This window comes from Manduca sexta, chromosome 27 (assembly GCF_014839805.1).
Source record: "Manduca sexta isolate Smith_Timp_Sample1 chromosome 27, JHU_Msex_v1.0, whole genome shotgun sequence".
NCBI lineage: Eukaryota > Metazoa > Arthropoda > Insecta > Lepidoptera > Sphingidae > Manduca > Manduca sexta.
This window is the reverse complement of record NC_051141.1, coordinates 620,798-641,232: the sequence shown is the minus strand read 5'-3', so window position 1 is coordinate 641,232 and position 20,435 is coordinate 620,798. Positions and strand designations below refer to the sequence as shown.

At 37.9% G+C, this 20,435-nt stretch overlaps 1 protein-coding gene across 2 annotated transcripts; it reads right to left on the bottom strand.

The window, feature by feature from the left end:
* Nucleotides 1-1,374: 1,374 nt before the first annotated feature.
* Nucleotides 1,375-20,165, bottom strand: LOC115455010 (coatomer subunit beta'). 2 transcript variants are annotated; one of them, XM_037443840.1, is made up of 17 exons: nt 20,053-20,165; nt 19,686-19,844; nt 14,287-14,479; nt 13,284-13,432; nt 12,988-13,162; nt 12,007-12,193; nt 11,573-11,706; nt 10,788-11,087; nt 10,333-10,423; nt 8,027-8,192; nt 7,130-7,299; nt 6,808-6,976; nt 6,238-6,517; nt 5,344-5,500; nt 4,912-5,041; nt 4,446-4,618; nt 1,375-4,068 (listed from the first exon to the last, which is right to left on the bottom strand). In XM_037443840.1, the coding sequence occupies exons 1-17, from the start codon at nt 20,053-20,055 to the stop codon at nt 3,864-3,866; spliced, it is 2,841 nt and encodes a 946-aa protein (XP_037299737.1). In that variant the 5' UTR covers nt 20,056-20,165; the 3' UTR covers nt 1,375-3,863. The 2 variants fall into 2 exon arrangements, with proteins under 2 accessions (XP_037299737.1, XP_037299736.1); XM_037443839.1 differs by lacking the exon at nt 20,053-20,165 and having other exon boundaries at nt 19,686-19,871.
* Nucleotides 20,166-20,435: the final 270 nt, after the last annotated feature.

Here is a 20,435-nt window from a genome sequence, read left to right as displayed (position 1 = left end):
ACACACCATATCAGTAACATCCAATTTGGAAAACAATACACATTTTATATATGGGACCAAAATAAAGGTGATTTAAAACAGTAAATTATATTTTACACACATAGTTAGCGCGTAATTGTTAGATACCTCCTAGAATAGCGACGGGAGCGAGAGACGCAAGCTGCGCTTGCGCATTTGTTTCCATACTCCACACTTGCAGCCTGTGCTGATTGCTAATCGGAATACATGGCATTTAAATTTGTATGAATTTAATTTTGACCTGTTTCAATTCACATGGGTATGCCATTAATAGACATTTATTTTATATAATGGTGTGCTCTTACATCGCAGTCTAGTCGCTCCGCGGTCCCTCCCCCGCTTATATCATAGGAGCTGACTAACAATCATGCGCAAAACTAAAAAGAAGGCTTCACAAATGAAATGACAGATTGTTTATCAAATTATATGCATTACAATAACTTGTATATGTAAACAAATGAAAAACAGTCTGTATACGTGAACAAACCATCGTGAATAATACATGTAGGATATATACTTGTATGTTGCGCTTACTATTAGAATTTCGCCAACCGCATCTAATTGACTGTACCCTAATTACCAACATACATGAACACCCTACAGGCCTGATTTGTTTTCCGTTTTACATCGCCGCTCAGTGACCTACGTTAGCGTACAGTTAAAGTATTATTTTAAATAAAGAATGGTAAGTATCAGTATAACGAAACGCGGGAGCGTTACGGGCTAAGATTGCTATCTCCCTCGCGCGCACGTGTTACAGTAGTACTGACGTCACTAACGTTGTGGTGCATTATTTACGTGTCAAACATTTTAAATACTTGATATGTATTTATATAAAATTTTACTATTTTTCTATTTTATATTCAAGATAACTAGTAACAGGTAATGTTTAATAATGGAATAAACTAACCTCCTTTGTTTATATACGTCATCATGCATGGTCCATGTGTATAAGTACGTATATGATAATATGAGTAAGACGTTGACGAACTTTATCGAAATGTTAAAAATGTGGAAAGTCTAGGTGGAATATGTGGCGAAATATTTGTATGTGGCGCTATGCTGTAGTGCATTAAATGGGTTTAAACTCTACTGTAAGTATGATTTGGTTTATATTCAATATGAGCAAGCTGCTTGCCTGGTGATAAGCTGACTTTAAACAGAAGCAACACCTTCCGGAAAAACTTCATGGCATTGTTTACGAGACAGAAGAAACCTTACAATGCCCAGTTTACAAATGTTTTAATATGCACAAGTGAATATTATGGACGTTGAGCTCGGAAACATATTAGGGGATATGTATTATTCACGATATTTGGGCTGAACATTAATTGATAAATACAAAAAAAAATCATGTAAAATTTCACCAAACATCGTTTAATATAAAGGATGAGCACACATGACGTAGCGGTGCAACATTGGCATAAACATTAGGTACAACGGCGCCACGCTGTGACGTGTTAGCATAAATCCCTTAAATTAAAAGTTCGATGAAAAAACTTAAATTTGGAATCATTACCACACACTAGTAAATAAAACTAACAATTTGGACTATCAAATATTTTTAAAATCCTTCAATGTCATAATTTATAATGCCAATGGATGTCTTCGGTATATTTCGACAACTCACTCAATAAACGTTCAGCATTTGAAAATTTTGGGAGAATGACTATGATCATGGATGGGAACGTCTACTGAGGGACATCAATCAGTAACAGCCAGCCACACTGTATCTAGCCCGGATTATACTCATGTAATGTATCCACGCGGGCCGGGTGACCACGCGGGAACAAACTAACTATAGTGTGGCAAGCTCTTATAAATAATATTACTAAATTGGATTATTACCTTTCTACATCATTTCCCTTATGTATTTATTTAAAGAGAAAAATTTTTATTTAATAAAATGCATCGAATATACAACTACTGTCATGTGATCCTAAACAATTTAAAATAGTTTCGATATTTAATTATTTGTATCCCTTAGTGTCATCATGTACATAACAAATATGGATTTATTACACATTAGCGTGCATGTCGATCACTGCCGAACGAGCATGCGCAGCGGACGCGAACTAATGCTTACGAACCAATAGAAACGCACAAAAAACTAACGCACGTTTGTGTAATTCTATTGGTTAATATTTACAGCTCTACTCAGTCCAGCCAGCTCGCTCAACTGCGCTCGACACACACTTATCTTAGAATATTATTGTCATTTAACGAATAATAATTATTATGAATTGATTTAACTACAAATTTCGTTAGCTACAGATGCACAACACAAAGACGTCAACCATTTAGAACTAGCTACATGACACTGAGGGCACGGAACATGTGTAAATATAAGTCAATATTTCATTAACACTAGAATGGAATATGTACATTACATACAACACTAACACTGTTAGCGATGTAGTTGTAAGTGGTGACCACTGACAGGAATTGACGAATCCACCAAACCCACACACATCCAGCACATCCTCGACAGCGTCTGTCTGTCACAGCAGAGCGGGGCGGAGTCAAGAAAATTATTGAACAATCGCCATTGCAAGTCTCCGCCGAAGCAATACACCACACTAAAGTTGGCTTGAAGCAATTCGGCATTAAGGCATGTCTCCACTCCACTCCGCATTGACTGACACGCGCCCTCGGATCAATCGGTCACAGATCGAAAGTTAGAAGAAGCACAGACGCTCCAGGCGAAATGGTTTTCTCATATTATAACTGTTCTAATAGATCATGAAAATATTTTGCATAAAACTTACAATTAACTGTGTGGAACCCACCTGTCGTAAGTTGCAATTAAAAGATCATCAGCCGACAGCAGTTATACGTGACCAATGGATATCATGCAATATTGAGTCAAGCTTTCATGATCGTGTATATTATTCACCTAATAAATCTTTATTATATACTATAGCAGAATAATGTAACAGTTATCGCAAGTGAAGATCTGCGGGAGACAAAGTGTGGTACTATATGTTTTAACTAACATATTATGAACAGCCCATTGAGCGTGCGGGTCGATCAATGCGAAGCGGAAAGGATTTTTAACCAATAAGATCATTCTGAGACTGCTCCGCTCCGAGACGCTTCGATGGACACGCACGTCAATACGGAAACTAATGTTATGTCTATTTTTCAAACCGAGCTCCTAAGTGCTATATGTGTTAGTGGAAGCCTTCATGATCTATCGACACGCATCCGTGCCGTCTCCAGGCCGTGCGGGACCGTACGGATGTGTGTGAACGGGTTTATATTAAATGTATGAATCTATATATTTCTTTCTTAATTACAAATGAGGTATGGATGTATGTGAATAGATCTTTAGAGGCTCGACAGATTTTGGACAATTTGTCCCCTGGACAGCAAATGCAGGGTTGCCAACCCCTATAAATGGAATCCCTAACATACATAGAAACTCGGAATCCCACAAAATAAAACAATGACAGATTTTCCAGCTGTTTACATCGTCTCATTATTTCCTACGGGTGTGTTAACCTTCAATGATGATGATCGTGCAATGAACCAACTACGTATATTTACACTACGGACATTAAAGAACAACTTTAAAATTTTCACGGTTGTAATGTGGACTATTTACAGGAAACAATGTTATAATTTTGCAGCACTATTTGTTGAATAAATCCTATTGTTGAAAGGAAGATTTCGACAAAAGCAAGTTGTTATCGGTGTGGCAACCCATAAATGTGCGCAGGCTATGGTCACGTCTACTCCTCGTCGGACAGGCACACTCGCACTGGGCGCAGCGGGTAGCGACGTCGCAGCCGGCCGCCGGACCCGAAGCGGCACCCCACGCTTGGGTGCCGCCCCCAACTGGATCAAAACTGGGCCGGACTCACCTCGCCGTCAGTATTGGCATCTAGCACGATGTCGTCGATCTCACGCTCGATCTCCTCCATGATGTCGAGCGAATCCTTGCGCTTCAGTTTGTCTGGCGAGGGGTCCGACGGGGTCGCCGCCGGTGGAGGTATGTGCTTGGCGTTCTCCTGAAGCGCTAGCGTGCTCTCTGGCGCCGCGTGTGCACTGACAGACAGATTAGTTATTTGTGTTTAATACGGTTCAAATAATGCGGACTTGTATCAGATAGAAGTGAAATCAATAATTATTGTACGTGAAATATAACAGACGCGTATAGTTCCGGAGGCCGTCGACCATGTTCCTCAGTGATATACATTATATTTGACCTACATTGCCTTATAGACTGCATTGTAAAAAATCAACATCGCCTTAACGCATTTACTCCCAGCCCCATAACCCCGCCTGATCTATTTATATCAAGATTTAGATTCACCCGCCATATCAAAACGAGTTCTTAGTTATTAGTCAGTTCAGCTCGTATAAGTAAGGAAATATTCCATATTTATTTGTAAAACGTAACATGAATATAGCAGCGTACGTACCTCTGTATCGAAAGTGGTTGCGGCGCGTATTTGCCAAGCTGCAGCGCGTGCGCACGCTCCTCCTCGAGGCTGCGCTCGGTGTTGCACCGCTTGGAGTTCTCCTCGAGGTGTTGCAACTGCGTGCTGTATTCAAACCCGAACTTCCGCTGGAACTGTTCCAGCTCTAACGACTCCTGAACAAGTACATGTAACGTTATTTCTCATCGAACAGCATATTCAAAAATATATACTTCAAATATTATTCGCATCAAGTATTACAAAAGAAAAAGACAATTGGCCAACAACTAATGATTATAATTGTTATATAGATGTAATTATTTTCATTATTATTATATGGACCAATGAAAAATATAAGGCACTTTTATTTTCATACAATGCCGTATTCCTGAGTGATGTTTATTTCTTGAAAACTATTACTCAAGCGGGTATAACAAAAGATAGCTACGTTGTTAATAATGGTACAGACCGCAAACTCAGGGAACAAGTTCTCGTAATTCTCTGGATCAGCAAGCGACTGGCCGGACTTCTTGTTGGTGGCGCCCACCGCCTCGCGCCACAGCTTCACAATCTCGCACATCTTCGATGGAATGTATGATCTGCAAATTAACACGCACGTACACGCAATGTTTGGTAGAAAGTGCTGGGCGAGGACCTTTTAGTTCTGTATTTAAAATATTATTATACATATTATAGAAGTAACTCCTGTTATTCTTACCCGGTGTGGAACAACACTTGTGTTGCGTACAGTACAAGAAGTTGGGTTACCAGAGGAATGAAACCCTCCTGCATATATTGTCTCATTCCCCTGGTCTTGCATTTATAATTCCTTTGACTGTACGCATTCTTGAACAGTAACAATACCTTAAATAATGTGCACCTTCGGCTACAAATGACATACCTGGCAAAGAAAGCGGCTTCGGGCAGTTTTCCCCTGGATATGAGAAGGCGCAGACACGCGTCCAGGTCGTTGAGCGTGAAGTACGCTACGAACGCAACGTTGTCGTCGCCCTGCTCGCCCGACATGCGTGCCACCTCCTCCAACAACGCTTTGTCGCCTGCAACAGTTCAGACTTATATTGTAAATGCGAAAGGAACTTGTCCGTCTGTTACGCCTTAACAGAACAGATTCCGATAAAATTTGGTATGGGGACAGATTGAGACTTTGGGAAGGACGTAGGTTATTTTATATCATAGAAAAATATATAACGAATATACAAGAATATATAGCGGAAATTTTATTTCGGAATAATCTTTTACGCAGGAGAAGCCGCGAGTAATTGATAATGTCGTATTAAACTTGCTTTGCACACAGTATCCTCATGCGATGCAATGTGTTTATTTGGATAGTAAAATCACTATTATCGTAAATCAATAATTAAGACATTGATTAACGATAATAGGAAGATTTAACTTAATGACTTGTAATCTAAATTTATACTTGCATACGGTAATTTAACATTAAACTTCATTCTGTAATTTATAATCAAGAATTTACATTTTTATCAATGTTAATATCAAATTGTTATATTGTACACTTGAAGAGGGGCAGAAAGTATGACTTGAAAGCAATCCAACCTAACCTTATCAGATCTGAGTTACTTGGTAATGGGTAACACCATTGCTTTTAAAATTTTCATCTGAAAAAAGAAACCATCAAAGTCACATATGCCACGGATTTTATTCTTTGCAATCGATCCGGAAATATGGTGTTCATTCATTTTAGTTGTAGGGGGTAATTCTAAACCGGTCCATTGAAAGTCATTAGATAATTGGCAAACAAGCGTACACTCACCAGTACTGACAGCGAACAGCAACAGTGCACTGTAATCGCGCGCGTTCTGATAGCATATCTTGGTGAGAGCGGTGTCGGCGGCGGCGGAGGCGGCGGCGCCGAGCCGGGACCAGCGCGCGGCGGCCGAGCGCGACAGCTCGCCGGCGGGCCCGTCCGCCCCCTCCGCCGCCGCCGCCTCCGCCGCCAGCTGCTGCGCGCGCCGCAGCTCGCCCAGCGACAGCGCCAGCTCGAACTGATGCTCCGGCTCCGTCGACACGGCTAGGGCTTGTTGCTTGAAGCCCTGTCATAAACGTATACACATTTTTTATTTTACTCGCCAACGAACGCTCGTCACTCTTTTAACCCCGAAAGGATAGGGAATAGATGCAACCAGGAGACAAATGTTCCACCATTATTATTTTATTTTATTTGTAAAGGTTTGGTAACATTGTTTTCCCATTTATACGACTAATTATCAAAAATATACAATAAGGTTTATTTTTTAAATCTAAGACATTATTACATGTATACATGGAAGACTCATAATACTGAATCCATCAATTTTATACCAATGAAATTAATGTTTCGAACCTGTTTTTCTAGGAAGTGCGCAACCCTGGTTCTGTGGTCGTGCGGTACGGTCGGCAACACACGATCCGCAGTCTCGAAGTCGCCACGCATCACAGCCGTCTGATACTCGAGTACCGACAGCAACACAGAGTAGGAGACCACATTCAACTCCTTGTCATTTAAGTACAGTCTGCAAAAACAACAATACACGATTATAGACGATGTGTGTAATTATGTAGTTTACAACCTTTACAATAACCGGTTATCTACATTATTTATTTACAGAATACAAATACCTCTGTTCTTCCACATAGAAAAAATAACACTATTCTGCGAACCGTACCTGTTCTCTTTGGCCACGTATCCGAGTATGTACATGGTGTGGTCGAGATGCGAGATGGTGACGATCTCGCCGCCCACGTAGTAGTTGATCCTGTTCAGCGAGTTGGTGTAGATAAAGCAGTCGCCCACCCATAGCCCAGTCTTCACTGTCTCGTTCACCTCGCCCACAACCTGCGCATAAAGTTTACTTTAATTGAGTTCATAAAAAACACACACACACATCATGCTTTTATCCATGAAGGGGTAAGCAGAGATGTCACCAGGTCACCTACTTTTCGTCGTGTGTGCCACATCCCATAATGATAGGCGACGAACCTATCGCCATATCGAGCATAAATTCCATTCTCCAGACTGACACTAAACAGAAGGGCTAAATATTACTTTGCCTAACCCAGAATTCGAAATCGGGACCTCAGAGCGGTATCATACCGGGCACGCAATAGAACTACGCCACCGAGGCAGGAAAAATACAATAATTTTACTAAATATTACTATGTCTGATGCATGCTACTTGAGACGTTTCGATAATGCTTTTTTATCTTTTCCTCTATAATCAATACATGCTAAATTACAAAGAGTTACTTAAATAGAACTATCAAAAAACTGTGTATAACATGCTATTTTAGATTAGTCTATCCTCGATCGATAACTATCGCGATACTTACAGATCAGCAGTAATATTTAAATCCGCAAATAGCTATTGGAAGTCTATTGAAATATGCCTTTAGTGCAAGAAGTTACCAATTCTAGTTAATCCACTACCGAAGAAACTAAGCCGATATACTCTCTAGTCCTGATTCACAACAGTACCTTCCAGTACAACAGATCTGTTGTATTGGATAGATAGACTTGTCTCCACTCCATGACAAGGTCCATAATCCATAGTCCATGGTCTAACCTCGAAAGCGTCCTCGATGCCGTCCTCTGTGATGCCCGTGTTGGACTCGCGCGCGCGCGTCGCCACGGCCGCGTTGTACCGCAGCACGAAGTACGTGTCGTCGGTGGCGAGGCACACCAGGTTGCCACTCTCCGACCAGAACACGTGACGCGGCTGGATCTCGATCCTGAAAGAGAAATTCATCTCAATGTAATGAGGGTCATCAGAATTTATTAGAACGGCGCCATGATAACTTTCAATCTTTATCTTGGATACCCATACTAAGAATGAACCAATCAAAACAAACCATTTGTAAGCACGTCAAAATATACTTTGTTCTGATTGGTCCATTTACGCGATGGATCGAAAGTTATTCGGATCGTTTATTAAAAACGGCCGTTAGGAGATAATTAGTACATCACACTTTTTAGTGTGCGAATAATAGTGATATTGACATGAATAAAAATTGTCGATAACATCTGTCTCCAGCCCACGAGCAATAGTCTCCCATTAACAATAGCATTAGCATATACGAGCATCGCGTGAAGTTTGAATACGACAAAGTATTATAGAGATTCCTTAAGTTTGAACACTAATACATAGCATTATTTATTGGATTAGTAACACTGAATTAGACATGGAACAATTTAATGTATTGAAGGATTGAAATTACGCTAAGCATCTAATAACCATAATAACTATATAAAATATATTATAATAAAAATAATAATACTATAATCGAAAATTGGATAGGGTACAAAACAATAAAACATCTAAAATTCTACAAGATTGGAATCGCATGCGCAGCTGTCAACTTCTAATACAGATCTAGAACTATTCGCAAAGCCGTAAAACTCTCATTTTAAACTTGACATTTAACTATACATTAGTCCTAGAGTAATTTGTTATTAGCAGTGTTTCCGGAATCAGCCTCTGTATATCCGCTTCCAAATACACCGTCAAACCAATGATTTTTTTATAAAAACGAACCTGTTTTTATTATAAAATTATAAAATTGAGAAAGTTAGCACAATCGGCCTTATATCGCGTTATGATGAAGTTTGTCGTCTAACTAACGCTCCATAAAATCTATATTATACTAATGTAAATCATGACATGCTCTCCTACTATCAGATGTCATATTGTAGTTTATTATAATAATGATTTACGTGTGCGATATTGCGTTGTTTTTGCAAAGCCGACTGCATTAGATGTCCCATACCTACATATTTTTACTAAAATATAATTAGACATAATTGGCGAATGTTAATTGACTCTCGTCAGTCAATTCCCTTACTGGACGCTAGTCCATCTACCATTGGGAGCAGTGAGGTCGTTTTACCCCACCGGCATAAAGAAAAGTTGATATATTTTTATCCAGTATTCTATAATTTTTTTTCAACCTTAAAAAAAATCGCGTCGAATAACTAATTATTATATAGTCGTGCTATGCAAGCTTTTAACTCAAAATTCTACTGTCACTGCTGCTTACGAATAAGTAAGTTTCCCATTCGGCTGTCGACTTCTCTATATCGTGAATGAGTTACAAACAGTTCGCGTCGTATAACTTTGCCGCTATAAGTTTGTCACCTCCCCCACCCTGTACATCGTCTGTCACCCTTTAGTCTTTAGCAAAAGCGACAGCGTCATTTGTAACTACATTCATAGCAGTTACTAATCGTGCTATAAAGACATAATTATAATCGCAAAGCACTCTTGTCTAGTTTAATATGATCTAAGCTTTTGTTCTATAAGAAGCTCCATATTTAATTAATTTTAATACAAACATCCGCACAAGCTTATGCAAAATAAAAAATAAATCGCAACAGCATAAATACAATAATTATTATTGATCATTACCACACGTTTAACTACAATATTGTACAATAAAAAAAATCTATATAATAAATTTAACGATTACAAACACACATACTTCGTTTAAAAATAAATATATAAAAACTATAAACCATTTATCAAAAATCAAATAGAATTCGCATATTCACAATAATTCTCGACAGAATGAAAACAGGCGACATGAAATCTTAAATTCATTCCGATTTTTGTGGCTTATTCTACTTATCAAGTTCCATATTATAATTATGGAGAGATAAAATCAACACCATTACGCACACCATCAGGCTACTTTCTTCATAACTTATTACGTCAAAACTTACAGCTTAACTATAAAATTAAATGAGTATATAAGTTGACAATATATAGATCCTATTTTTAAAATCATTGTGGAGGCATTCACTGTGGAAGTGTACATTCAGAGATTATAAACTATTGTCACTAGCAATGAGATGTAAACAGTGGTAATAGCATACCTTCTGATAAGCTCTAGCTGTTCCCAATCGTAGAAGGAGAAGGCCATGCCGCTAATGGATTTGACGCCCAGCATCACTCCGCCGAAGATACCTGACATAAGAAATCAGTAATTAAACACAAGTAAGAATGTTCTGTGTACACACTCTATCGACTGAGTTGTATTTATCAACCATATAATCTTCCACAAACTCCTCTACGATGGAGAGGCGTTGCAATAGTCTTCGAAGCTTATAGTAAGGATTTGGACTAGTTATTACCACCGGCTACCTAATGACGGTCAACCCTCTACGTTTATAGGCCGCAGGATCGCTTTATCTCCCTCACACATCTCTAATACTGACTGAGCAGCTACAAAGGTATGTGTACAACGTCTATAAAGAATATATTTCATTCTCACACTTTTCCGCAATCACTTGACAAAATACCTAGCCACTGTGTACAATGTAAGACCTACCTTCAGCACCATATTCAGGCTTAAAACTCTTCCTCTCTTTGAAATTCTTGAACACCTTTATCGTACTGGAATTCTCGAGCGTCGCGTACTCGGAGCTGTCGAACGCCCAGACGAACTCCTGCGCAGTGCCGAACGCCTTGTTCCTGAGCGCCATGGCAGTGTATATGATATACTCGCCGTCGCCGCATACCACCACGAACCGGCCGTTGGGGTTGTGAGCGATCGTCTGAGGGTAGATCTCGCAGGAGCCCATGTCCTTAGCCACTACTGGGACGCGCTCTCCGTCCTTAATTTCTGTACCTGTGAGAATTTATTGAAAAATGGCACAAATTATTTATTGAATCAAATAAAGATGAGATGAACTTCTGTCATATTAAAATCCATGACTGAGTAGGCCATCACTGTTACACGACCTGCAGCAACGAGAGCCTTACTTTTTAATTGTAAATTTAAAAAAATACAAAAAAGGATGTTTCTTCCAAAGAAGCTTATGCAGTCTGTATGTGGTATATATAATTGTTGAATACATTACATAATTGTAATGCCCAAGACCTAAGTAATTCTTTTAATCTCACACTCTTCAATTTATCCTAGACCATTTTTTTTTTTGTTTTTCCTGTTGTCACCACTGTTGTAATCCTGCGAACAGGATACTGTATCCCCTCGGCTTAACTACAAGGGGGTTACATGGAAAGCAAAGGTGGAGAAGGGAGGACAGGAACTATGAGAACGGAGGGGACGCTAGACCGATTACAATTTGTATGTTTAAGCTATCCAGCACTGACCTTCTGGAAGCGCCTTGAGGTTGACCTGCTGCATCTCCGAGTGGCGTGCCCAGATGATCTTGCCGCCGTTGACGTCCATTGATATCGCGGGCTCCTCGCGGCCCACTTTTATCATTATAGTTCCCTCGTCGTAACTGCGAATAACAATGTGTTTATTAAATATACCTGCATACATACAGTCACCCCCTTATCCTATAGCGGTAGGCAGAGACTATTGAGTGCCACATGCTACGATCTTGATACACCTATTTCACTTTCATAGATATCAAAATATAATAATAAGTAAGGCTGAAAATCAACAAATTCCTGATATTTCACTATTGGTTCGATAATCGTTCCGGTTTACATTACCTTCCAGCCTCACAATAATCCACTATATTACATACCAACTCTTCCAGCAGGATGTTAAGTATTCCAATACGATACCAACTCACCCAATGGCCACGTTGTTGGAGCCGTGCATCGAAGATATCGTCCAAACACGTTCGAAGCCATAGTTGAGCGAGAACTCCAGCCGATAAGTGCCAGCGTGCCATATCCTGATGGTGCCGTCCTCGGAGCCGGTCAGCAGGATCGGGAGCTCGGGGTGGAACGACACCGCCGACACGTTTTGATTATGACCTGGTGAATGAACAGTATTTACTAATTACCCATATAAAATTGTTTTCGAAGTAATTATTGGATACAATAAGTTCAACAATCCCTATGTTGTTTTCTCTTTCTACATAAGTATTAATAAAATCGGCAGTGTATCCACAATTATACTGTTATAATGGGTGATATTTGTTGACATTTAAGATCACTTAACATTTGATTAATTTCCCACTCTCCGTTTCAAGTGTAAAAAAGGCTAGGAATATTTACAAATCACAGCATATTTTGTCTGAATTATCAAATCCACGGCCTCCTTATAGCTTATCAGACGCCGGCTGCTAGATCATTTCAGAACGAAAGGAAACAATACGTCATCCCTGATATATTATCAAACACTGATAACACATGATTCATAACCAACAAACCGGCACGCGGGGCGGCAGCGATAGTACTGTTGTATTGCAGTAGGGAGGGCATTATAGCCAGTGTAATATAATGTAATGGAACTGATGGTGTTTAATTACTGACTACTACTGATATAACATTTGATTTCGGAAAAAAATCTTCTAGGTTTATTTTTTATTTGTTCATGAGGGACATACAGTAAGTATGTAGCACACACAAAAACGAGCAGTTTACTCTCAAACACAAACCCAAGGCATCCGCGACTGTTCTTAGCTTTATATTTAAGTCGTTATAGTACCTTACCGTATGTATAATAATTATGTATAAAAACAGGTTTGGTTCTACTGCCTCTAAGCTTTAGAAAATGTTCAAGGGGTTTTACATTTACTAGAAACAACTGAAGGCTATAAACTGACCTTCAAGGGTCTGCACGCAGGTCTTGTTCTGGTAGTCCCATATCTTGACGAGGCGGTCGTCCGCGCCACTGATGAGGTACGGCTTGTCTCCGCCGTGATAGTAGTCGACGCAGTTCACGCCCTTGTCGTGACCTTCCAGTGTGAAGTTCGATATCGAGGAGCCGAGCTGCCACACCTAATGGAACACGTGGAATTACGAGGGTAATGTAAATATAGGCTCATCGTCAGAAGCGAAACATTATTTTTATTATACCAGAAGACATATTCCTGAATTGTACTATAACCAGTGCACATACCTTGACAGTGGTATCTAAACTGGCGCTGGCGAAGGTGTTGTTGTCTTTCGGGTTGATGACGATCTGCATCACGTAGTGCGTGTGCCCCTCGAACACTTGCTGACACGCCCAGTTGCGGTCCCAGTTCCACAGCTTGATCAGCAGGTCGTCTGTCGGCCAACATAATTTTAGACCAGTCATAACCAATAACCAGCTTGCCATCCTCGGGGCTGAGCGGTACACTATCATACTTAGCTTTGAGACACATAACATCCTGTAATTTCATATAGACTGCTCCCACACAGCATACATGACAATTTAAAACAGGATAACATTCTCCACAATTTTATGAATATACAAAATTTTATTCAATTTGTGGATATACATATTTTAATAATATAAATGATAATTTGAAAAGCGAATATTTTTTTGTCAATAATATTTTCACATTCTCTCATTATGATATAGACATTACGACATTGTGTCAAACGAAAACATTAGTTAAAATGCATCATTGAAAACGAATACTCTTAGATTTAAATATAACATTGGATCAACGAAACCTAATGTAGCAGAAAAGAGACACAAATCGATGCTTCATTCGTGTTTCGAGAGCGCTGTAAAAATAACAAGGCGACTGTAAAGGTCGACTTTTAAACACTTTTATTTTCAATTTTCAGCTGCAGGAAAATAACAGGCTGTGTATTATGCGATAAGAGTGAACAGTATTATTTTGCACCATAGCAGCAATTAAATTACCTTTTTATGAAGCTTTGATAATAATACAAACAAATGGCATCGTGGATAACATTAATGTTTAGTCCATATACTCCTAGTGATATGCTATTAATAAAATTACATATCCTCACAGGAAAGTGCATGACCTCTGTACCAAGAACATACAATATTCTACACCTAAATATATCACCAAATCGCTGGCTGGCTTTAACAAGATCCTATATTAGTTTTTACATATATTTCAAAAAGACTTTTTTCAATGATTCACACATGAAAGTATACTGACCACTGCAGGTGAGTATGTACGGCTGAGTGGGATGTATGGCGATGCAGCGTATGTAGTCGGAGTGCGCCTCGAACGAGTGCACCCGCTCGAGCGTGTTGTAGTTGAGGACTCGGATCTGCATGTCGTCCGAGCCGGTGATCACCCAGTTCTTGCGCGGCACGAACTTCGCCGTGCGTACGGGCAGGTCGCATACCTACGGACATTAAAATTTGAAATATAAATATAGATACACTGTTGCGTTTGTACTTTATTGAACAATAGAATTTTTTAAAGTCTAGACTAAATGATATCATTACGACTTTTTCCCTTTCAGGAGTAGACAGATTTAATTTGTCTAATTTCGCCAGCTATGTCAGGTCTCATGTAACGAAGGATGAATATTGCTATTTACCAGGCACATTACCTGTCTTTGTGCTGATACTAAGCATACAACCATCATAAACAACAGCAACAACCACACTGATACCAAACGCAATATAATTTTGCGCGACACAGGGACCGAACCCAAAACAGATGTACAATGCAATGCATGCATCTATACCAGCAAGACTTCTTAACAGTTTATACTAGTAAGTTAAAATCCTGTAAAATAGAAAGCCATATCCTACGAAAGGCTTGATGTGCAACAATAAAATTGTATATAATGCAAACGAGCATTAAACATTACAAGTACTTGACGATACATTACAACAATAAGTCTATAGCGGAAAATACAATGGACGCACGAGTATGCAAACATACTGAAAAATATAAACAGGCCGGCATAACTGTGTCTACTGGCAAAGTATAAACATCTGTCGCCTGTCGACAGTCTATCTGGACTCCATTCGTTTTGTCATCAGGTTCCGCGGGGTCACTTTGCCAGTAGAAGAAACCATAATAACATATATAACTTGTCTCATTATTGGCATCATTATACCCATGATGATTTCTTATGTTTTCGGACGACAAACACCTCAATTCCCCCGTGACTGTGAAAGCTGCAGAATTCGAAACGTCGCGTCGGGAGAAATTAATAATATAAAACAATCCAATAACATCCGAAAAATAGTTTTATTCAATCATTATATCCAGAGTAGGAAGGTTCAATTTATGCGTCTCATTCACGCCGAACATAACTAGGGTAACTGACTATTTCGAAAAATTTGAATCAATTGATTGAACCAATTATTATAGCCATGCAAATTAGGACATTCATGCTACGAAAGGACTTTAACGCAGGCAAACTAACGCGAAAATCTATAACTTAACGCATCAAAGCGACTTGATTAATCGATTGCAAGCTATTGAAAATGCAAGTATGCAGTGAGACCGAGTGATTGGCACAAATTGTCGCAATCAAACCGGTGCAGTTGTCACCAGCAGGATGTGTTTGTTAAACATTGTCTGGCGATAGTCACGGAGTCCCGACCTGCCGTTGATACTAATTGAAGTCGCACATACATTCTAGACACACGCGGTAGGATTTTTGACTGGGATTTTTAATACTAGACATGTACCAGTTGTGCAAAAACCGCCATACGGCTCATTATGAACGCTGATTCTGGCTTCTACGCAGTGAAGAGCGAATCAGATCACGCCGTGCAACTCCTCTCTCCTCCCCTATATACAACACACGTTCACACTTTTTGTGCACTTGTGTCAAATTATTGGGATTACCTACATGAAATTTTCGCTTTGCCAATATCAAAATTTAAGCTTCTGTCATCTCTGAATGGAAAGCTTGTCACACCTTTATATATAACACTTAATAAATCAAAGTTCTCGGTGGTGTTGCTACTTGTTTCTGTTTGTGGGCGGTCGTACCACTTATCAACAAGCAGGCGACATGCTCGTCTCGTCAAATTGTGACATTAAATTATTCACTAATCGGTTTTCAAAGTTCAGGCGGTGTTACGAAGTTTAATGTACAGCCGCGTCCTCTACCATTAGGTGAGAGGCTTCTTCGTTTCATTATGTATAAAAAAGCTATTTTAAATCCAGTATGGTAGACTGGTAATGAAAACTGTCGTGACACGCAAAGTCTCTAATCAATATAGACTACACAATGTACAGGATTTAAAAACATATCCCATTGATTAGCGGCAAAAATTGCCAATGGAAAGGCTGCCGTGCTGTCCTCTCAAATCCTATCATCATGTCGGAAAAGATGCTGCTAGGCTTTGCTACTCAGTGTTATCCTGGAGTGTGATATAGTGGCTAGTAAATGGCTATAGGCTCGCCACTATATCATGGCACCTAAGATAACTAATGATTTGTAGGTAAGATAACTATCTGCCTATACCTAATAAGAGTTAAAGCCGCATATATGTATTTAAAAAAGGAGGTTGTCAATTCGACTGTATTTTTTTTTATGTTTGTTCCCTCAGAACTTTTGACTGGTTGAACCAATTTTGATTACTTTTTTATTTAAAAGCTGGTGCTTTCTGTTTGGTCCAGTATAAATTTCATTTTTTTTCAGACCCTTGACTTCGAACATACATTAGAAAACTTAAAATTATGTTGTCAACTATGATGTCCTCAACATGTACTGATTCTTACTAACACGAAAAATAAAAACTTTTTACCAATATTTATACCAACTTCAAAAACGTCTAAAACCCCAAAAATAACTTAACATTATTTAATATATAATTTAACATTGGCCATCTAGGCAAACCTATATACATGTCTTAAATATCCTTATTATAATGGCAGTTTATAATAAATATTATAACAGTGTCATGACAGGTAAAATGCCATGGGTCTCGGCCACAGGGAGGCCTCAAAATATTGAAAATAATCTATAAAGGTATTTTTTATGTTAGGCAGCACGCCATTCTATTACTTTGCCACAAGTCCTGTATTGTTTAGTTAAGCCACTGTAATAATATATTATTTGCAACAGTTGCCACCTCTACTTTAAATTTCTGAACAATATGGACAATTTGAAAACACATATTGGTTCGTGCCAGTTTTAATTGTTGATATCACTAAAACAAAGTGTTGTGCAGTTAGAAGTATGACGAATAAACATAATCACTTATGTGTTTGTTACGCATTTATCCCTGAAGGGGTAGACAGAGGCACAACTAAAGCACCCACTTTTCGTCTTTGGGTTCTGTCCTATTATGTGGTTAGGGGCGAGACTATCGCCATATTGGGCACTAAATCTAGACTCCAGGCTGATAATGAGTACAACCCAATATCACTTTACCTGACCCTGGAGATTGAACCCGAGACCTGAGCACTGCAGTCACACCGAATTAAAACTACTACCAAGGGAGTCAAAGACAGGCAAATAAGTATGCACACCAAAATATGCTAACCAGGATATGATAGTAACAATCATTTAAAATTGATGACATGACAAAGGATAGTAGTTGAACGGTCACTGACTAATGAATATATTATTATTTTTACAAATGTGTTTTTTGTGATATGAGCACAGCACCGGACAGTAAGTGGAGTGGAGTCCAATAGAATGTTGACTGACAAGAGATGATTACCCCTCAGTAGTCAACACAATTATGCCGGCCGGTGCTTTTGAAAGGACCTTGTTGAGTGTTGTATTTGACCAATTTATGCACCAAAGTTGTGTTAGAGTTTAGTATGATCATTTATTGTATAAATGTTTTTTCCTGCTTGGTCTAGGCATCTTTTAATTATGACCAGTGTGCTATGAAGATATATTGGATTTCCAGGCCTTAATTTCTCAATAATCATTAATATAAACTGCCTTTACTCTTTATTTACACTTCATTGACTTAAATAAATTGAGATAAATATTTACAAAATATTAATTGAATTAATATTCTTTTTTAAATATTAATGACGGTTAAAATTTTTATTTCTGAAGAATTGAAAAAAATTTATATTGTCATACCTATTAAGTGTATCATAACGCTAAAGAATTACATCATAATATTATAATCTATAGAAACATAACCCAAATTATGTGTTTTATGCTTTTTTACAATGTTTTTAAAATCAATAAATACCATAATAATAAATTATATATAATTTAGATACATTTTTATGTTTATAAATTTTCATTTTCTGGAAATAAAATAAACCCTTATTAGTTTAATATTTCTGTATGCACATCTTTCTATCAAATTTCTATAACAATATTTTGTTAAATTTATGTATAGCTTGCAAATTTAAAATCAAATAGATGAGATTAGAAGAGTACCAGCACTTGTTCTTGTCGCAGATTTCCTGATAATAAATAAATAAATATTTTGCATTCATAATATTCATATATAAATTTAAAAAGATTTTATTTTTTTTAATTTTATTGCACTTGTTAACACATTTTATAAATCTATATGGATTAAATAATAGTTATAAATTAGTTTTTATTTTATGTAACATTCAACTCTATATTTTTTGTGTAAGGTTTCATTTACTAATAAATTATCTTTTAGAATTAAATGCAATTGATATATTGGTGGTGATTTCTTTCAAACATACTACATACTCATGATATAGTCTTGTTCATTGATAAATTAATAATTGAAATATTATGTTATATATGATAAGATTACCACAAATTAAAATAAAAAACAAACATAATTATTGATTGAACTAGTTCATTAAACAGAATGACCTACATTATAATCTGCTAAATACAAAATATAAAATGGTATAAATGTACATAAAAAAACAGTACACAGTAATATATAATCTATGTTTCTTGGAGTGTTACTAACGCAACTGCATGCCTTTTAAAAAAATGTGTTCCCCTTTTATTTAGGTACACTAAGTTTTATTTTTCTTTTCATATAAAGCGAGAATAGTTTAAGAATGTTACTCTTTTTCTTTAAAGTTTTATAAGACCTTTACTTTATGCAATATTCAATTTGTATAATATCACGTTTAGGATTAGGATTCATATTCATTTTTCAAAATTAGCTATGAATCAATTTATAAATGCATAAACAAACAGAGCTGATATCTGGTTGTAGCTTTATATTTATGGCTACAAGTACATCATTGTCATGCTACAATAAAAATCCCTGTATTTGTTTTGAAGGCTAATTAAATTTGATGTAATGGATTATCCTTTTTTGTTTTTAACTATGGTGTGACTTACCAATGGAACACATCACAAATAGTTGATTCTTATAAGCTGTATAGCTACAAGAATTCACAACAATTATATTTACATGTACACATTGAAGACATGTGAACTATTAAATCAATGATGACAACATCACTCACCATTTTCTTGTGTACCCTGAAAGGATTTTGTCAAAATTTTTGTCATGCACAACAAGCTTCCAGCACACGGAAATTGGTCATGATTTTCAATAAGAATTTGAGGTTCAAAAGACTTCGTTGTAACAGATGGAACTGTTGCCCCCCTGACTTAAAGGGCATCAGAATGATGAATTGGTTTTAGGTCTGTAACTCACCTCGAACCTCTTGATCTGTGCGTGTGTCTCATAGTTCCATATGTTGACGTCGCCGCTGTAGAGCGAGCACAGGAGCCACGGCTCCGTCGGGTGCTGGTCCACGCACTTGACGCGGTCCGAGCGCGCCGTGAGCTTCCGCTTGATGTCCAGACGCAACGGCTTTGGAAACATAACACAACACGTTACTGCTGTCGCGTTCACCACTAAATAAAGCTAATTTCACAACTATTACATTTCTGAAGCCGACATTATACACGTCCCAAGTGGTGACGGTGCCGTAGATACGTGGCGCAAACTTTACCATATCGGAAATGCATTCACGCACACTACTTCAGCTACTTTATATTGTAATTGTAATATTTCTTACCATTTTTAATAGTTAAAACATGAAAAATTGTCATGCAGAAGCACGGGAATATTAGGTGTTTGACAGGGTGGGTGGACGTGTCACTTCAGTTTTTTTTCGAACGCATCACCGGTTTCGGATACACGTCAAAATATAGTATAATTATCTTGACGCTTATCGATCTGTTACGGTTTTCCAAATATTATAATTTTAACGTCCTTTTAACGCTTTATCTATTTAAATAATCAGTATAGGTGATTTTCTTTGTAAAATTATTAATTAAATATCTAGAAAGAGCTACCTTGATATATTATAACCTATAATATCCGAAAAGATTAAGAGGGATCAAGGAAAAGTGAAGCACGGGGGCGAGGTATTTTTAAATAAAGTTAATATAAAGCAGT

Coding starts and splice junctions, on each gene's coding strand:
- LOC115455010 (XM_037443839.1), bottom strand. CDS start 19,856: ATGTTTCCAAAGCCGTTGCGTCTGGACATCAAGCGGAAGCTCACGGCG. Junction 13,163..13,283: donor GTTTAGATACCACTGTCAAG/GTATGTGCACTG, acceptor GTGTTCCATTAG/GTGTGGCAGCTCGGCTCCTC. Junction 5,501..6,237: donor GCTGTTCGCTGTCAGTACTG/GTGAGTGTACGC, acceptor GAACTGTTGCAG/GCGACAAAGCGTTGTTGGAG.